The 16,553-nt window shown below is 33.1% G+C and overlaps 2 protein-coding genes across 2 annotated transcripts in view; one reads left to right on the forward strand and one right to left on the reverse strand.

Moving 5' to 3' along the window:
• LOC121418607 (poly [ADP-ribose] polymerase 1-like) overlaps positions 1 to 16,553 on the reverse strand; it is a 49,199-nt gene that overhangs the window by 15,318 nt on the left and 17,328 nt on the right. The gene's annotated exons all lie outside the window — the stretch shown is intronic.
• LOC121418608 (neuromedin-U receptor 2-like) lies at positions 349 to 14,670 on the forward strand. Its single transcript, XM_041612585.1, has 2 exons — positions 349 to 501; positions 12,897 to 14,670. Exon 2 carries the CDS (start codon positions 13,138 to 13,140, stop codon positions 14,272 to 14,274), a length of 1,137 nt encoding a protein of 378 aa, XP_041468519.1. The 5' UTR covers positions 349 to 501; positions 12,897 to 13,137; the 3' UTR covers positions 14,275 to 14,670.

Genomic DNA, 16,553 nt, shown 5'->3' on the forward strand with positions numbered 1-16,553 from the left:
TAGCATGAATGCTAGTCAAGTCTGGCCCCTTGTCGTTTCGGCAGACATAATGTGCATGAATCGATTTAACATTAGTGATGTTATTTATTCCGCTTGGATACTGCCTAGGTAAATATAAGTCTCTACTTTGACTTGTCCTCTATGCTTCCTCTTCACAAGATCTACTCCTCATCTTATTGGTCTATCAGCATCACCAGCTCATGAATATTCATATCCTGCCCTTTGATTTCATTATGTGTGTGTTGAGTAATGTGTATGCATACTGGTAGAGTCATCTTGAGATGATGCGAAAGGGGGATCGCATGTCTACTATCTTTAGTGAGTTGAGAGCACTACAATATTGACACTCATTATAAGCTACAAGAAAATCACTGTATCATCTTAAATTCCTTCCTCTGCAAGGTTTATATTTCATATTTTATTGTAAGAATGGAATAACTGTGTTTTTTTTTCTGAAAGCAGCAGAGGACAACTGATATAAAGGATCAGACAATATTACAGGTATGTATATATATTTTTTCTAGTGTGTTCATTCCTTGATTGCATAAATTCCTCCTGGACCTGCTCCTTGTAATTTCCCTAAGAATTTAGACCACTCTTACTGAAAAAATAACACCCTTTTAAAGTCATTTTTTAAATTTAAATCCAGTAAAAGATATTTTCTCACTCTAAAAAAAGAGACTTTTAATGTATATAAATCACAAATGGCCTTTAAAATACAGAACAACAAAAATAAATAATGTAGAATTTTAATGCAAATTATATTACAATATTTTTCCTTTCCTTTCCCCCTTTTCTCCTCATTTTTTGTGGCGTGATGATATTTTACCCCATAATCACAAACACACTTCTGGAACAAAAAAAATTGGCCTCCTCTTTTAAGGATTGGAGGATTATTGCTTTTCTTTTCTAATTCTTGGAAATAGGAAATAAATATTGCTACATAAATAACATTGCACAAAAAATTAAATAAATTATCTTGGCATTATAAGGACAGAGAAGGGAACACTTTGATTTAATCCTAACAGCTTAGTGTGAGTGGCCATTAGCAGAAAGCAGATTTAAGAGATGACAAATGTGGTCTGCTGAATGTCAGGGACGCTTGCTTGCATCTTGTTGATAAATCTGATACCTTAACGCTCAGCCTGGGACTAACAGTCTACTATTTTAAACAACTTTGTCTTTATTGATTAGATCAAGGGGGTTCAAGATCACGAGTATTATATAGACATAGTGGTTAAGAAGGGGTGAAGAGTAGTCCAGATTCTCTTTTTTGTTTATAAATATTTACTCATCTTATATCTAACTTGCATCCCAAAGTGAACTTGATGGGATAATGACATTGTTACATCTTGAAATATTTACTCAATAATAGATAACCCTGCAAAATATTATCTTAAATTCAGAATTTGGCATTTAATCCTGATAACTTCAGACAAGTAGCAGCAGCAATTACAAGGCAACATTCTTTCAAAATCATTTTATTTGGAATTATCATTCATTAATACATGGAAACCAACTTGATGATCATTTACTTGGATTCTATCAATCAGGATCAATGTTGTAATCTCAGGCAAAGCAAGAGTTGATCTCTACATGGGAAACTTCATCCCCCAAAGGGGGGGGGGGGCATTAAGTTATTTTCTTTTGTTTAATAACAGAAAATGAGAAAGGTTTGATGAAAATCCATCAGAAATTAACAGTGATTAAGCATTAAATTGATTTTATGACATCAAATGAAAGCAGTTGCACAAAACTACCAAATTTCACAAATTCTCAAATTGCTCATTATATTACTGTATGACTAAATTGTTTCTATGTTATCACATGTTAAGATGTCTCAGTGTATTGCATGCAGAAGAAAAATCATTTTCACATTTCAAAGACCGCCCCCCCCCCTCTCAAAAAAAGTATTTTATGGAATTCATATTACACCACTTATGGAGAAGCTGCTTACATGTGATGTCACAAATAAAAGAAATACAAAATCCAAAACTGAGATATTCTTTAATCAATGTGCGCTAAATCCTTATGAATAATTTCTTTGTTATGAGCTTCTTGTCAGGATGAACTTCCCCTTTAGAGTCTGTCTTATAAGAAGAATTTTGCTCACTTTCTTACAGATATTTATTTCAAATAAAGATTGAAAATGGTTATTCAATATAACCAGAATATATTCTACAATAGAAAAACAAATGGACAAACAAACATACCAGGTATATACATCTATAACTGAAAGGCACATGTATAAAATATAGGAATGAGATGATGATTTTGAACAGAAACTTTACCTGCAGGTCCCTAATGATTAAATCACATATTGCCTTTTATCAAACTGACCATCAATCAAATTCCATACTAGTTGAGCATCGGTCAATCTGTATATCAATTTCACCTCTCAAGCTCCTTTGAATTGTCGGAAATTCTTCTTCAATCCAGTGGGAATTAGAACAATTTCATCTCCTGGTCTCTAAAACACAATGCTTAGTAATTGATCATAACCTTGATTCTGTTTGATTGTGCTTAGTGGTCAATGCAAATCAATCGTAAAATTTGTTCTACCATCAAATGCTAAGATTTGTGTTAATGGGCTTGGATTTGTAGATATTCAACATTTGGCTTATTTACCTTGTGTTTTAAAAATTCTGAAGTGGTTTACATTTGGATCATAAATTGCTTTAAATATATAACTAATGAATACCAGGATGTAAAAAATTAAAGAAATTGGCCGGTGATCAAAATTGTGCAGTTTTCATTCCAACCTACTAACAAGACAAAGAAAAAAATAGAATATTGGGGGTATAACAACCAAAATTAACATACTTATAAATAGCTGATACATCACCAGAAAAATCATTTTCCTGGTATCTGGTATTTTTTTTAGACTGCTACATCAAAATTCATATCGTCTTGCAGATTTTTTTTTTACAAAGGATTGTACAGAACATAATAGTCGAGAGCTTTTCTCTTGTGACAAGAAAGACTAATCAAATTTGGTTAGCAAAAATTATTCCCTGCATCACTATTGAGTAGACTGAAAAGTGACCTTTGGGTGATTAGGATTTTTTTCCAAATTCAATTCAATTATTTCCTATTTGTTTTCCAAATTAGTAATGGTCCTATACAGAAAGAAATATATATTCTTAGCATTGAATGAAGTACATTTTAAATATTTAGTTGAAGATTTCTTTTCTAGTTACAGTTGAAGATGGTGTTAAGACTGTTAATCTGAAATGATTCAGAGTACTTGTGTTTGTCTAACCTCTCAAAGAGATGATAGTCCACCAGTCTTAAGGGTCTCTATGTTGACTCAATAAATAAGAGTTCTAACCAGTCATACTTAGTATACAATGAAGGATGCCCCCAACTAACTTGAAAATTGGGATTGATTCCTTTAGATAAATTTTCATTTTACAGCATGATAAATTTTGGATACAATTTTCAACATATGATGAGATTTATCATCTACACTGATCATTATTCCCTAAGTATTGTAAATGAAACTAGGGTTTGTAGTACTTTACATGGAAAAAAAAGAAACAACAATGCATAGAAAATTATAAAATAAATGGGGAAATGGGGGTGAGTCATACCATGGATCAAATACAGATGGTCAAACATTTCATATGGTTTAGTTTGAAGCTCACTGTGTGACTAGGTGTCCTTGGTAATGCAAAGAGCAATGAACTGTTTCAGTTGGAAAATATGCTTGAGGAAAAAGAAAGAAAGATGAATCTACCTATTCCTTATAAAAACAGGTGCTACTTCATCCCTGTACTGATAGGGAATTGAGAGTGTAATAGACCTAAATATGAAGATTTATTACTAGAGCAGAATGGAAAATGGGCCTACACAGACCTTACATGAACTATCAAGCTAAATTCCCTCTGATCAAAAGTACTAACAATCATTAAGCTGACTAATTATGATTTCCACAAACAAAACTGAATCCACGACAAGCAATTAGTGATTGCGAGGTGTGGAGGAAATGGATTGATCTTCATTTCTGGAGATGTGTCTCAATGGTCGACCCTAATTGTCAGACTGTCGGATAGGGGAAGATAGAATCCAATTCCTGAGGTAAAAAAATCAATGTATTTTTTCTTCTGTCTATACAAACACACACACACATCTCAAGAATGACAAAGTGATACATGTTTGTTACAATTTCCGAGTCATAATTTGTAAAAAATAAAGTAGAATCTTAAACCTAAACAACAGGCATTATAGACACTTTCCATTTCCTGCTGCTGCTGAAAATGGCCTCAAATCAATCAAAGAGCTGATCACCTCATTAATAATTACATACAAGATTTCCTTGATTATTTCAAAAGAGCGGGTAAACTCAAAGCATTAAAGAATTGCTAGAAATCAAAATGGTCCCTCTACAGTCATATTTCTTTCTGCATGCTGTAAATCATTGTGAAAACGACTGACAAAGTTCCTCTATCATCCTAAATCATATCCTCTGAGGGGAAAGAATTTTATGGAGTATGATGGATCTCAAGAGTCTGATAACCTACTATGATGGTTCCTTGACCCCTAGTCATCTCATCACTAATCAATCAGGAAATAAGGTTCCTAAAGAATGACAACAGACTATATGAAAATACAAGTCAACTGTAATATCAAGATGATAAAAAGGTAAACACTAAAGGGATAATCCACCCCCTCAAAGGAGAGGTTTATTTGGATTAATTATAAAAAAAAGTTTAACAAGAACAATTTTATAAAATTGGATGTATAATACAAGTTTTAAAATATCAAAATTCAACATATTTTCAACAAACTACTTAAATGTTCATGCCCAAGAAGATGGTATGTATTGAAAGCTGGTGATGTCACAATTTCATTATGTCTTCTGTAATTGCATTTTATTACATGAATTACAGAAAATGCCAATACTTGTAGATTTGATAATAAGGACCCTCTTGATTAAACCACATTAGGTTACAACTAGCACATCAATGATGTGGAGCTCATCCGGCATCTCGCAACACAGTTTAACACAATTTTAATTTCAGCCCAGTTGACACTGTAGTGAATTATATTGGTGACATAAATTGAGGATATAGAATTGAAATTGATGAAGAAATGACATAGAAGCATTTTTTGTGATCTATGAATAAATTTCATATGAATTAAGTATTAATTATTATCTAGTCAAAATTTCTAAACTCTGTGTAGAATCTTGGTGAACCTAATGTAGCTCTCAGATGGAACAAAAATAACCAAAATCAATCAACAAATAAGCAATTTTTGTGAGTTTTGAAAATATATGAATAAATAGCAGATTCAATGAGTTTCAAAATTCTATGTTTAAATTTTGTATCACCACCTCGATCTATCATATAAAGCAAACAAAACTGAAATTGATCAACAAATGAAGAAAAAACATTTTTTGTGATTTATGAATAAATTTTGCATAAATTAGAATAAATAATTTTCCAGACAAAATTTCAAAATTTTGTGTACAAGTTTGGTGAACCTCATGCAGCTCTACCAGATGGAAGAAAAAAAATCAAAATCGGTCAACAAATAAAGAAGAAGCATTTTATGTGAATTTTTAAAAATATGCATAAATTAATTTCGCATAAATTAGCATAAAAATTGTTCTGGTCAAAATTTCAAAATTCTGTGTAGAAGTTTGGTGAACCTCATGAAGCTCTACCAGATGGAAGCAAAAAAATCAAAATCGGTCAACAAATAAACAAGTAGCATTTTTTGTGAATTTTGAAAAATGCGCATAAATTAGCATATTTAATGAATTTCAAAATTCTGTGTAGACACTTTGAATGCCCCACCTAGTGCTATCATATAAAGCAAACAGAATTGACATCTGACTTGAAATGGCGAAGGAGTAGCATTTTGAAATTGTGGACGACGGACGCCACGCCACGGCATGAGCTCATCTTGCCCTTCGGGCCGGATGAGCTAAAAATTCAGGGTCATTCCACATGTTCAGGGAAGAAATCAAACTTTGTTTTCCTTTATTATGACGAAAATCCCCTAATCATTATACTTGACAAAAAAGGACTCACTCTGCAATAACATGGGTAATAAGTTCACAATAATTAATCCCAATGGGATACCATATTGATTCAAATGACTGGGCTAATAATACATGAATATTGAATGAGTTGCAAGCTCTTTTATCTAACCTATGTGTTCACATCATCAGTAGATAGCAATGTGTTTAAAAACCAAGATAATCTATAATAAAGCAAAAATCACAACCAATTTAAGTAAAGAATCTGTCCTTTGAGCTTACTTGGGTACCCTCTAAATTCTGTACTCTATACAAAATAATTTAAAATTTTAGCAATTATCAATACAATTTTTCTATTAATCATTCGAATGCATGATGCATTACCCGACCATATGTTTTTATTTTTCAATATTTTCCTAAATGACACAATTTTCTTTCAGAATAGAACAAAATACAGAAAATTGTGAATTGGCTATGAATAAAACTCCGTGTTGAAAAATATGAAGTTTCGAATTTGAAGAACAACAACATGTTCAAAATGTTTAAGGAAAGACAAGTGATACAAAAGAACTTGTGTTTCCACTGCTAAAAAGAGCAAGGGGCAATGAAAGTAGCGAGGCTGTCAACTGGTTACATTTTGTAAAATGTTTACCCTGAGGCCTTATCTCCCTCTCTCGGCACAAGCAAATTTAATCAGTTCCACAAAGGACAGGTATATGTTACTTGTCCAAACAAAATGGCTTCTTTTTATACCTCTAACAGCTTCGCTCGTAAAAGGGGGAATAGGATACAAGTCAAAATGTAATCAATTCTGAGCATGTACTGTATCAGGATATGTCAGACATCCAGTAAATAAGGTTCTGAATAGGTACAGAATAAAGTGACCTTTAAAGATGTTAAGTAAAATTATACTGACATTTGCTTTATATGTAATTTATAAGTAAGATTACCTCTTAGAAATAAAAAGTAAGACATCATTTCAAAGGAAAGATCATTTTGAAGTAAAATTTCATAAATAAAAGAGTGATTTAAACAGATTCAAGTGAATTTATAGGTTAAGACAGGGTAAATATCACTTTGATGTAAAACAGTAATCTCCTTGATCTGATTCCTAATTGACAAGTGTAAATTTAGATTACGATATCTGTCAGGAGCACTGTCTGTGTAACTGTTAATTTTTCCAATTTAATTTGCCTTCCATTAGGAATCATCTCACATATCCATCACAAATCAAGTTCTCTTTTAATGGATCACTACAAAGACGCAAGTCATGCATAGAACTAATCTCCAAACATATATATATTTTTATATTTATCTAAAGATTATTCAGTCTTCATAGTTTGAATAAGATGTCAGATAAAACAAGCTGTTTGAAAGATATGACGTGAAATCTTAGATTTATGGGTACGCTTTATAATTAAAATGTTCAAATGGCCCAAATGTCAGGACACAAATAAAAAATTATAAATCATTATAATTCTCCCCTTTTTTTGGGGGGGTGGCATATAAACACCCATCATCTAATGCTTGTGCTGACAATTTCATGATATACTCACTGTTCGTGAGCTTCCTAATATGTAATATCACTAAATTATGCATAAGTTTTTGCATGGCTATTAAGAAATTTAAACAATACCAAGAAAGGGGGTGCTAAATATTATCAACAATAGGATTGAAATTTTCACAAAGAATTCATGGATGAAAGAAATTTTCACTATATTTTTTTCAAGAGTGGAATGGTAAATGATAGTACAATATCAATCTTATAATTGAACCTAATTTCATTCAGGTTTGAAAAAGAATGAGAAGCACATCCAGGTCTGAAAGGGGCAATAATATCGTATTGAAAAGTAATCAATGAAATAGATATACTGTATATACATGCATATTTTTAAGGGAAAGCCTTTTTTTAGGTTTTCCCTTCTTTTTAATTTTATAAAGCTTATGAATAAGTTCAGCAGGTAAACTATTTTGAATATTGTTAAGAAATATATTGTGATAAAAAAAAAGAGATATTAACTTGCCAGTTTGTCTTTCAAATATAACAAGGAATGTATTACCCAACGATATTCCGTATTACTGACTCAATGTAAATTTCATAATCTTAAGATGACAGATGGTTTATTTTAAACAAGATTTGTGGAGTTATTCTAGAGTTCTGCCTGAAGGAGCTTTGAGATCTCTTTCGTCTCATAGTTCATAAACATCTAGATGGCATTTATTACGGGATTCAATGTCTGGCTTGTGAAGCTATATATAAAGAGCTGCTGAAAGATTGTGATAGTTTAGTAGCTTCAATAAAAGTATGGTTGATTTATGAAGCATGAGGTTGCATAAAAAAGGGATAGATGCCGGATGAAATTCTATTCTCTTTTGTATTTAAAACAAATGTGTACAAAGGCCAGCAAACTAACACTAGGAATGAAAAGATATCAATGATTAAAGGTGAAACTACTCATAATTATAATGATAATATACATGTATAGCATTTAGAGTGTGTCTTATATCTAGTTTCCTATTCAGAGGTGCAGAGGGAATTATTACACAGAAGGGGGGGGGTGGTTATTTGAAATATGATGAGAATAGACATGTCTAAAGGTTGGCTTTGAATGACTCTATAGACTTGGCATTGTGTATTTTTAAGAGAGTTCATTCCACAAAGTGGGAGCACTATTAGTTAAAGCTTTTTCACCAAATGAGCATTTGACTCTACGTGTTGTCAACAACCGGTTCCCGAAGATCTCAGATGAGGTGAAGGAAGAAAATAGAGAAAAGCAGAATTCTCTCAAATCAAACTGAGTGAAAACATGAAAAGACTGAAAATGAGAGAGATATAGAGGGGAATACTCTTTCTTGGCATTGGGGCAAGTGTTGTGATGTAAACTGTAAACTGGGTGAAATGTGAAGGCTCATTACAGAAACCTCTCCCAGATTGCCTATATCACTATGTTGATATTGCAGGTTTTTTTTTAAATCATCTTAGGAATCTTGTTCTCATTACAAATGGAAAAAAATCAAGTATCACACATTTTTTCTACCAGTACCCCTATCATTTCTTTAAAGGTCAAGTCCACCTCAGAAAAATGTTGATTTGAATCAATAGAGAAAAATCAGACAAGCACAATGCTAAAAATTTCATCAAAATCGGATGTAAAATAAGAAAGTTATGACATTTCAAAGTTTCGCTTATTTTCAACAAAATAGTTATATGAACGAGCCAGTTACATCCAAATGAGAGAGTCAATGATGTCACTCACTCACTATTTCTTTTGTTTTTTATTGTTTGAATTATACAATATTTCAATTTTTACGAATTTGACGATTAGGACCTCCTTGCCTGAAGCACAAAATGTTAAATTAATGGAATTCCACGTGTTCAGGGAGGAATGAAACTTCATTTCACATGACAATGGCGAGAAAATCAAAATATTTCATATAATAAAATACAAAAGAAATAGTGAGTGAGTGATGTCATCTACTCTCTCATTTGGATGTGACTGGCTCGTTCATATAATTGTTTTGCTGAAAATAAGCGAAACTTTAAAATGCTATAACTTTCTTATTTTACATCCGATTTTGATGAAATTTTCAGTGTCATGCTTGTTGAATTTTTCTCCTTTTATTCAAATCAAGTTTTTGTTGGGGTGGACTTGTCCTTTAACAATGACAAAATAAGCCATATAAACATTATTTTTGTAATTACTACCAAGAAACAATCATGCAGAAAAAAGGTGTATAATTTTGAAATATGGAAAATAATACCTTTGGAATATTACTGTAGATTTCATTACAAGTTTAAAGCATTTCTTTCGGCTGAAGTGATAGGGCCCATTTAAATGATCAGCATTTCTGTATAACTTAGATTTTAATTTGGGTTTTACTGAGAGTCAAAGAATACTAGGTCACTAGAATCAAATTTATATCTATCCTGCATCTAAATGATCTAATATAAACAAATAGGAAATAAGATAAGGTCTTTCACTATTATCTTTTTAATCCTAGTTGTATCCTCTAGTACACTGGAGTCTATTGGCAGGGATCTGCATGCACATGTAGTAAGACTTAGTAAAATAAATACAGCTAGATATAGTAGTTAAAGGTGTGACATAATAGTCGTTTTTCTTTGGGGGGGGGGCATAGCAAAAAGAATATACTAATGTCAGGGAGTGAACACAAAGGCCCGAATTCACAAAGGTAAAAAAATGTCCAATGCCGATGCACGCTTTGTTACAGTGCGCCAAATCGATGCCTGTTGCCGTAGTTATCTACGCTATTTTATTCATGAGTCCACTCTTCAAACAGTGGACTCATGAATAAGATAGCGTATCTAGCCATGGTAACAGGCATCAATTTGGCGCCCTGTGGCAAAAGCGTGCATGAGCATTGGACATTTTTTATACACGTGCCCCATACGCACTAAATTAAGCGTAATTTATACAGGAAATCTGCATAAACCATGGATTCAACCGTGGGTTTTCAAAACCACCTTTGTGAACTCGGCCAAAGAGAGTTAAAATTGTTAGAATTGCAAAGCCAACTGGTACACAGGCAATTCACCAACAGCTGAAAACAATGCCTGAAAAGGGGAAAAGAAAAAGCTTTGAAGTTTAACTTTTCCACCCCTGTGGAGTGATAATAATCAAAATCAGTTAGTACTTCAGGGACTCTTACCAAAACAAAAAAATCTTATGACACTATTTAGTATTGCATAACAGAATTTGACCAATACAAACTAGCTCAAAAAGCTTTATTTTGTTTTTTCAATCTAGGGCCTAGGCCCATATCCCCTAGTTGGAGGTTGGTAGAACAATTCATGAAATTTGCCAATATGTTATTTACCCCCCCCCAAAAAAAAAAAAAAAAAAAACATGAAATAAAACTTGAAAGGAAACATTTTTAATTTTTAAGGATCTTAATGAGTCATTTTTTATTAATCTTATATGAGTTATATGAGATCTTAATGAGTATGTAATTCATTTGAAACTGTAGCTCAAGAAAAAAAAGAAGAACACTCTTATTCTTAAACTGCTACAAGTAACATGTGTTTATGTGTTTGCACACTTGTAAAGATCAGGTAGCACTTTGCATGAAAACACTAATATGTTATGCAAATATCGGTATTTTTTACAAACATCCTAATTCCTAATGCAAGGTGTGTAAATAGAGTAATTAGCTGATAATCAGTAAGGCTAAATTGATTTGCAACCAGGCAATGGCTGGTCGACTGAGAATAAGATTCAATGGTGGACACTTTAAGTGATGGGAAAGGCTAACATGATGGTCAATTTCTGTTTCAAGAGAACACCCCCCCCCCTTCCTTGCCACCAAATTTCACTCCTCTTTCTTTATTTTCATTTCAGTTTCAGTCAATTGACATTATAAAGTACATACTTAATCTTATAATTAAGTTATGGCATTTCTTAGTTAAGATTTCAATTTTGACGCTGCTGCTGTCGTTGGAAAAGCAGCACCTATAGTCTTGCTTTACTGTGCAGGGGGACAAAAAGCATAAAAAGTTGCTAGGTATATTGTGACATGAACACCACACCAGGGAAGTGGCAAATTCCTGACCATACCAAGGAGAACAAGAGGACACCGGTCTCGATAATCTGTATGTGATTGCATTAAGACCTGCTAAAAATACAAGCATGAGGAGATCTTCTAAGTAAATTTACTGTCAACATCCCTTAATTACTGATGGGACTACATAGCAAAGACTCATCTGTAGCTAGGCAGCAATCAAGTACTGTCTAATTATTCTATCTTTGTTAATTATTAATTCCTTGACTGGCATTTTCAATAATCCTGAAATGACCCCCTACACACCTTCCTTATATTTTTCTCCAGGGTTCAGTAAAACAAAGCTTGGTGAATGATCATACCATCAAATTTCTAAATGTTGTGATTGGCTCAACATCTTGCATATTAGCAATGCCTAAAATCCCTAAATTGAAAAATATTACATGTCTACAAGTATTAGAGGATGTGGGGATGTACTTTGATCATAAGGAATATAGTGATATTCTACTCTTATAGGAAACTTTTTTTTACAAAAAAACATCTTTCTTCCATGGGATAAGGAAGGGTTGATGTATAAAATTGCTAAATATGGAATGGTTTTCTAATTTTCAAATTAATAATACAGTCATCGAGGATGCATTTGATGAAAAAATAACAAATCAAATCTGTACACTTTCTCACCAAAATGACTATGTATTTGGATGCTTCAGTTCTGTCTTAAACAATTCAAAGCAAAGTACCTATGGAAGACCGAAAATAGCATTAAGAACTCTGTTGTCAGTAGCCTTCATATTAAACAAAAAAATAAACTTTCTACAAAAAAAATTGGCATATTTTCTTTCTTGCACAAAAATTGCTTCTAAAAAAGCCTCCCAGAATATTGTTAGACAAATAGGTATGCAATGTCCTAACAAACCTGGCACGTAGAAGCAAGCTATTAAACCCATGGAGGTGCTTACTAACGAGGTCTGAGAAAGTAAACAGAAGAGCTTCTATCCCATACAAGTTTGAGTCATTAAGTGTCTTGGAAAGTAAGGCATTACTCAAATTCTCTAAGCTGTCAAAATATTGCTCTAGATATTTTGGGAAAAGTAAATATAATAAACATGCTCTTCACCTGGCGAAGATACTTTCTCCTCTCATACTTTTTTAACTTACATATGATGTACTGAACAGTTCTGGGAGAATTATCAAAGAAGTTATATCTTCATCAAAATAAAGATGAACTTGTTACAAATTCAACTATGAAATGTCTCAAATCTAAATATCTCTTTGATACTGTAAGATGATGGTCAAATGCTAAATGTGCTATATTAAAATAGACGGGATAATAAACATATCACTACAATTGATTCTCTCTTTCTCTCTCTCTCACCCACTTTTCTAGAATCCAGGCGATATCTACAGGTTATACCGTTTCCAGACACAAAGATGTGATGTAAAAGAATGGAGAGTGACATAAATCTATAAAATTTGAACAAGGAATCAAGGAGTATATGTATGCTTTGGACATCATCGTAAGCAATGCAATGGATAGAGGATTTATTTGAGGATTAGCAAACACATCACAAGGAAGTGGTTTGTGTTACAGACAAATAAAGGATACCTCCCAATATGTTTGGTCTTTAATGCTACAAAATATATCACAGAGCAGAATGGCCTCCACAGGAACAGAAAGTTGGTATTATGAAACTCTATCTTATGATATTTATAGTGGGACTGAAAACAACAGTTTATCAAATGGATCAGAAGAAGAGCCGACTATTGACCCTTTCTACTTTCCTCAACCAAGTGCAATACATTCTGTAGTCGACCTTGTGCTCATGTCCGTTTTCCTTGTCATTGGAACAGTTGGCAACATGTTGGTGATTCTAGTGTATCTGAGAAACACCAAACGGAAGCAGTCAACAGCAAATCACTTTCTTTGTAGCTTAGCCATAACTGATTTCACAGTCTGTATCATTGTTGTGCCAATGCATATATATTTTGAGATCATGGCAATGCATCGTAGAATCACAGCTTCTGAGTGTAAGGCCATAATGGTGATCTGGCATCAAACTCTGATCTGTTCATCATGGATCCTAGTTGGGATCTCCATCGATCGCTTCTACTCCCTCTGCCGACCCTTCGACATGCGCATACACTCCAGGATGGTGCGGAAGATCATCATCTGCATCTGGGTCATGTCCGTCCTTGTAGCGTTCCCAGCGGTGTTCTACTACGGCGCTTCAGGGTGTCGGTTCACCGTGAAGGTAGGTTCTCCGATGAGGATCTTCCTTGCCATAGGCCAGGCGTCTATCACGCTCATCCTACCATTAACTGTCATAGGAATGAACTACCTCCGTATCTTCTCTGTCCTATCAAAACGAAACCGCCATGCGCAGCACCAACTTGGACGGTGTAGGGTCATGAACCAGACACGCTTGATTGTCGCCAAACGTCTACTTCTGGTCATTGCTGTTTTTATCATATGCTGGTTACCGAGGACCATCCTTGAAATATATCACAGTTTTGTGCACGAGGACCCACAAGTCATGAAGGTGCTGATTGTGTATATTTGCAGGAATATTCTACCGTATCTCAACTCGGTTTTAAATCCACTTCTTTATTCTATGATAAATCCCAGTTTTCGGCACGAGTGTTGGGATATTCTCTGCTGCAGATACAACAGGAGGAGACTTTTGAGAGCGAACAGCATTAAAAATGGAAGTGCTTCTAGGAGAACATTCAACAGACAATCAAGTTATAATGATGTGTGGTTATAGAAGTAGCAGTACTATCAAAAGGCATTTAACATGACAAATTCTTATGAATTCTGCCATATGTATGTTTTCCCCCAAGTAATTAGGGTTTGAGTAGTTGTTCCTATTCATTTCTGATTTCTCCAAGGCCCATGCAACTTCAGTACCCCCCTACACTTTTTTATTTCTCTTTTATATTTTAATCCCTTTCTAGTTTGCAATCATAAAAATATATTACAAGTCAAGATAATACAACTTAAAAACCTTGACTTCTTCTGGATTCTGTAATTTCAATGACAAAGTTCTAATAAAAGAAATGTATAACTACAATTACGAATATTGGCAACCTATCGTTTCTTTTGTTCTTGTAGACAAAAGGTTCAAATTATTTTTCATCTCATTTTTTCTTTCTTCCTCCTCTTCTTGTTATTCTTTTTATTAGATGTAATGATAGTAGTGACTGCTTATTTCAATTTTAATTTAAGTTTTTTCTAATTAATAATTTTATTTATTGTACTTATCATAGATCTATCAATTTCATTTCTTCTCTAAACATGTATTCTAATTCTGAAATTACAAATTCACATAATTTTTATTTGTCATTCATTGCACATTGTATAATTTGATATAATTTTTTTCCTTAGATTTTGATTCTTTTAATCTATTCTTGACCTATTATCTTATTTTCATTCATAAGAGAAACTTCATTTAAATCTATGTCAAGGTTTTTGGACAACTCATTCATCTTTTTAATAGCCTTCTTTAATAGCTCCCTTTAAATACATGGATCCACCATTTACGTCACTAAGAAAATTTATGACGTACATGTATATAGAGCTCTCGAAAGACATAACAATACACTGCTCTAGTATTTCTAAGGGCCATTATTTGGAAGGCTCCTGAAAAGAAAACATCTCTTTAGTTTTAATTAACCATCAAGGCCAAACAAGAAGGAGAAAGTTAATTGGATGTGTGAATAATGTGTGCAAAGAATCCTTGCAGCTTAAGTGGGTCATTAGCATACAAGTATTGTTTGTACTTTAATCAAGTGCAATGGTTTACACTTGTAAACAATGGCTTCAATTTGGTTATTCATTCATAAAATAATTTGTAGATGGCATAATGGGAGAAGAAAAAGATTGTGAGTATCAAGAGAGTGGGGTAGATTAAGAAGGATTCAGAGATAGAGAATGGTAGTCAGAGAGTGAAACAAAAGAGATAGAAATAGAGAAAGAGAGAAAGCAGATAAAAAGAAAAGGACATACAGAGACAGAGAAGGTTTTTTTTTTTAATTGTTCTTTGGGCCTGATGTTGCCATCATAAAATGATGAAGAGTGGCCCATTACTGCCACATAAAAACCATAATTAAATGAATTTCCATTATTGTCAAAAAAGTGTTACAAAGACTGAAAAACAAAGTGTTATATACAAATGAAGTAGAATGCAATTGCAAATGAAAAGTGGTAAGACAAGATAAATAGGAAGAGAGAAATACAAGTTTCACTATAAATCTGAAACCCATATGGTCAATTTGTTTGCTTACAAATTCATTGAAGAAAAAAATAAATAAAAAAAAATGTATACAAACAACTGCCATTCCATTGTGCCATTATTTTGCTAAGAGCTTCCCACAGCCATTTCCAATAAATTCGTCATCTCAATGTGTCATTTTTTCCTGTCATTTAACATACTCATCAGACCAACACCATATATTTCAACTGTCATTAGCGGCACTACACATCAAAGATACCATAAATTCCTCCCTGACATAAAAATGTATATACACAAACAGGCCAGTAAAGCCATCAAGTGTGGAATACCTTGCATATATTTATGGGAAGGGGGGGGGGGGGGAAGTAATGGATGTAGAGGAGATATGGTACACACATAGTGCTTATTTGTATTTCTTTATCTTTTGACAAGTTGATGTTTTGGCCACAATCACATCCTAGGATTTAAAAGAGTTGCCGAACATCTTATTACTAAATAGATATATATATATACTATTTTTATGGTTGAATAAATTGAAATTTAAATGGTGTTAGTTCTAAGTTCTTTCAGGTTCTAATGGGCATTGTAAATTTAATTATACTCAAAATGAAAATAACAAGAATCATTCATAATAATAGAATATGAAAATACCAGTGCAAAATTGATACACAAATCATAGTTTGACTGAGAATACTCTAAAATATTCAAATACTAAAGTAAATGCTTATAATATTTAAAGAGCATTTCCAATGTATATTCCTCAATAGAACACAACCCCAAACCAACCACCATGATTTTAAAACAAGAGGATA

Source organism: Lytechinus variegatus, chromosome 7, assembly GCF_018143015.1.
Source record: "Lytechinus variegatus isolate NC3 chromosome 7, Lvar_3.0, whole genome shotgun sequence".
Taxonomy (NCBI): Eukaryota; Metazoa; Echinodermata; class Echinoidea; order Temnopleuroida; family Toxopneustidae; genus Lytechinus; species Lytechinus variegatus.

Excerpts from the sequence above, each read along its gene's own strand:
- LOC121418608 (XM_041612585.1), top strand. The coding sequence starts at position 13,138 with ATGCTACAAAATATATCACAGAGCAGAATGGCCTCCACAGGAACAGAA.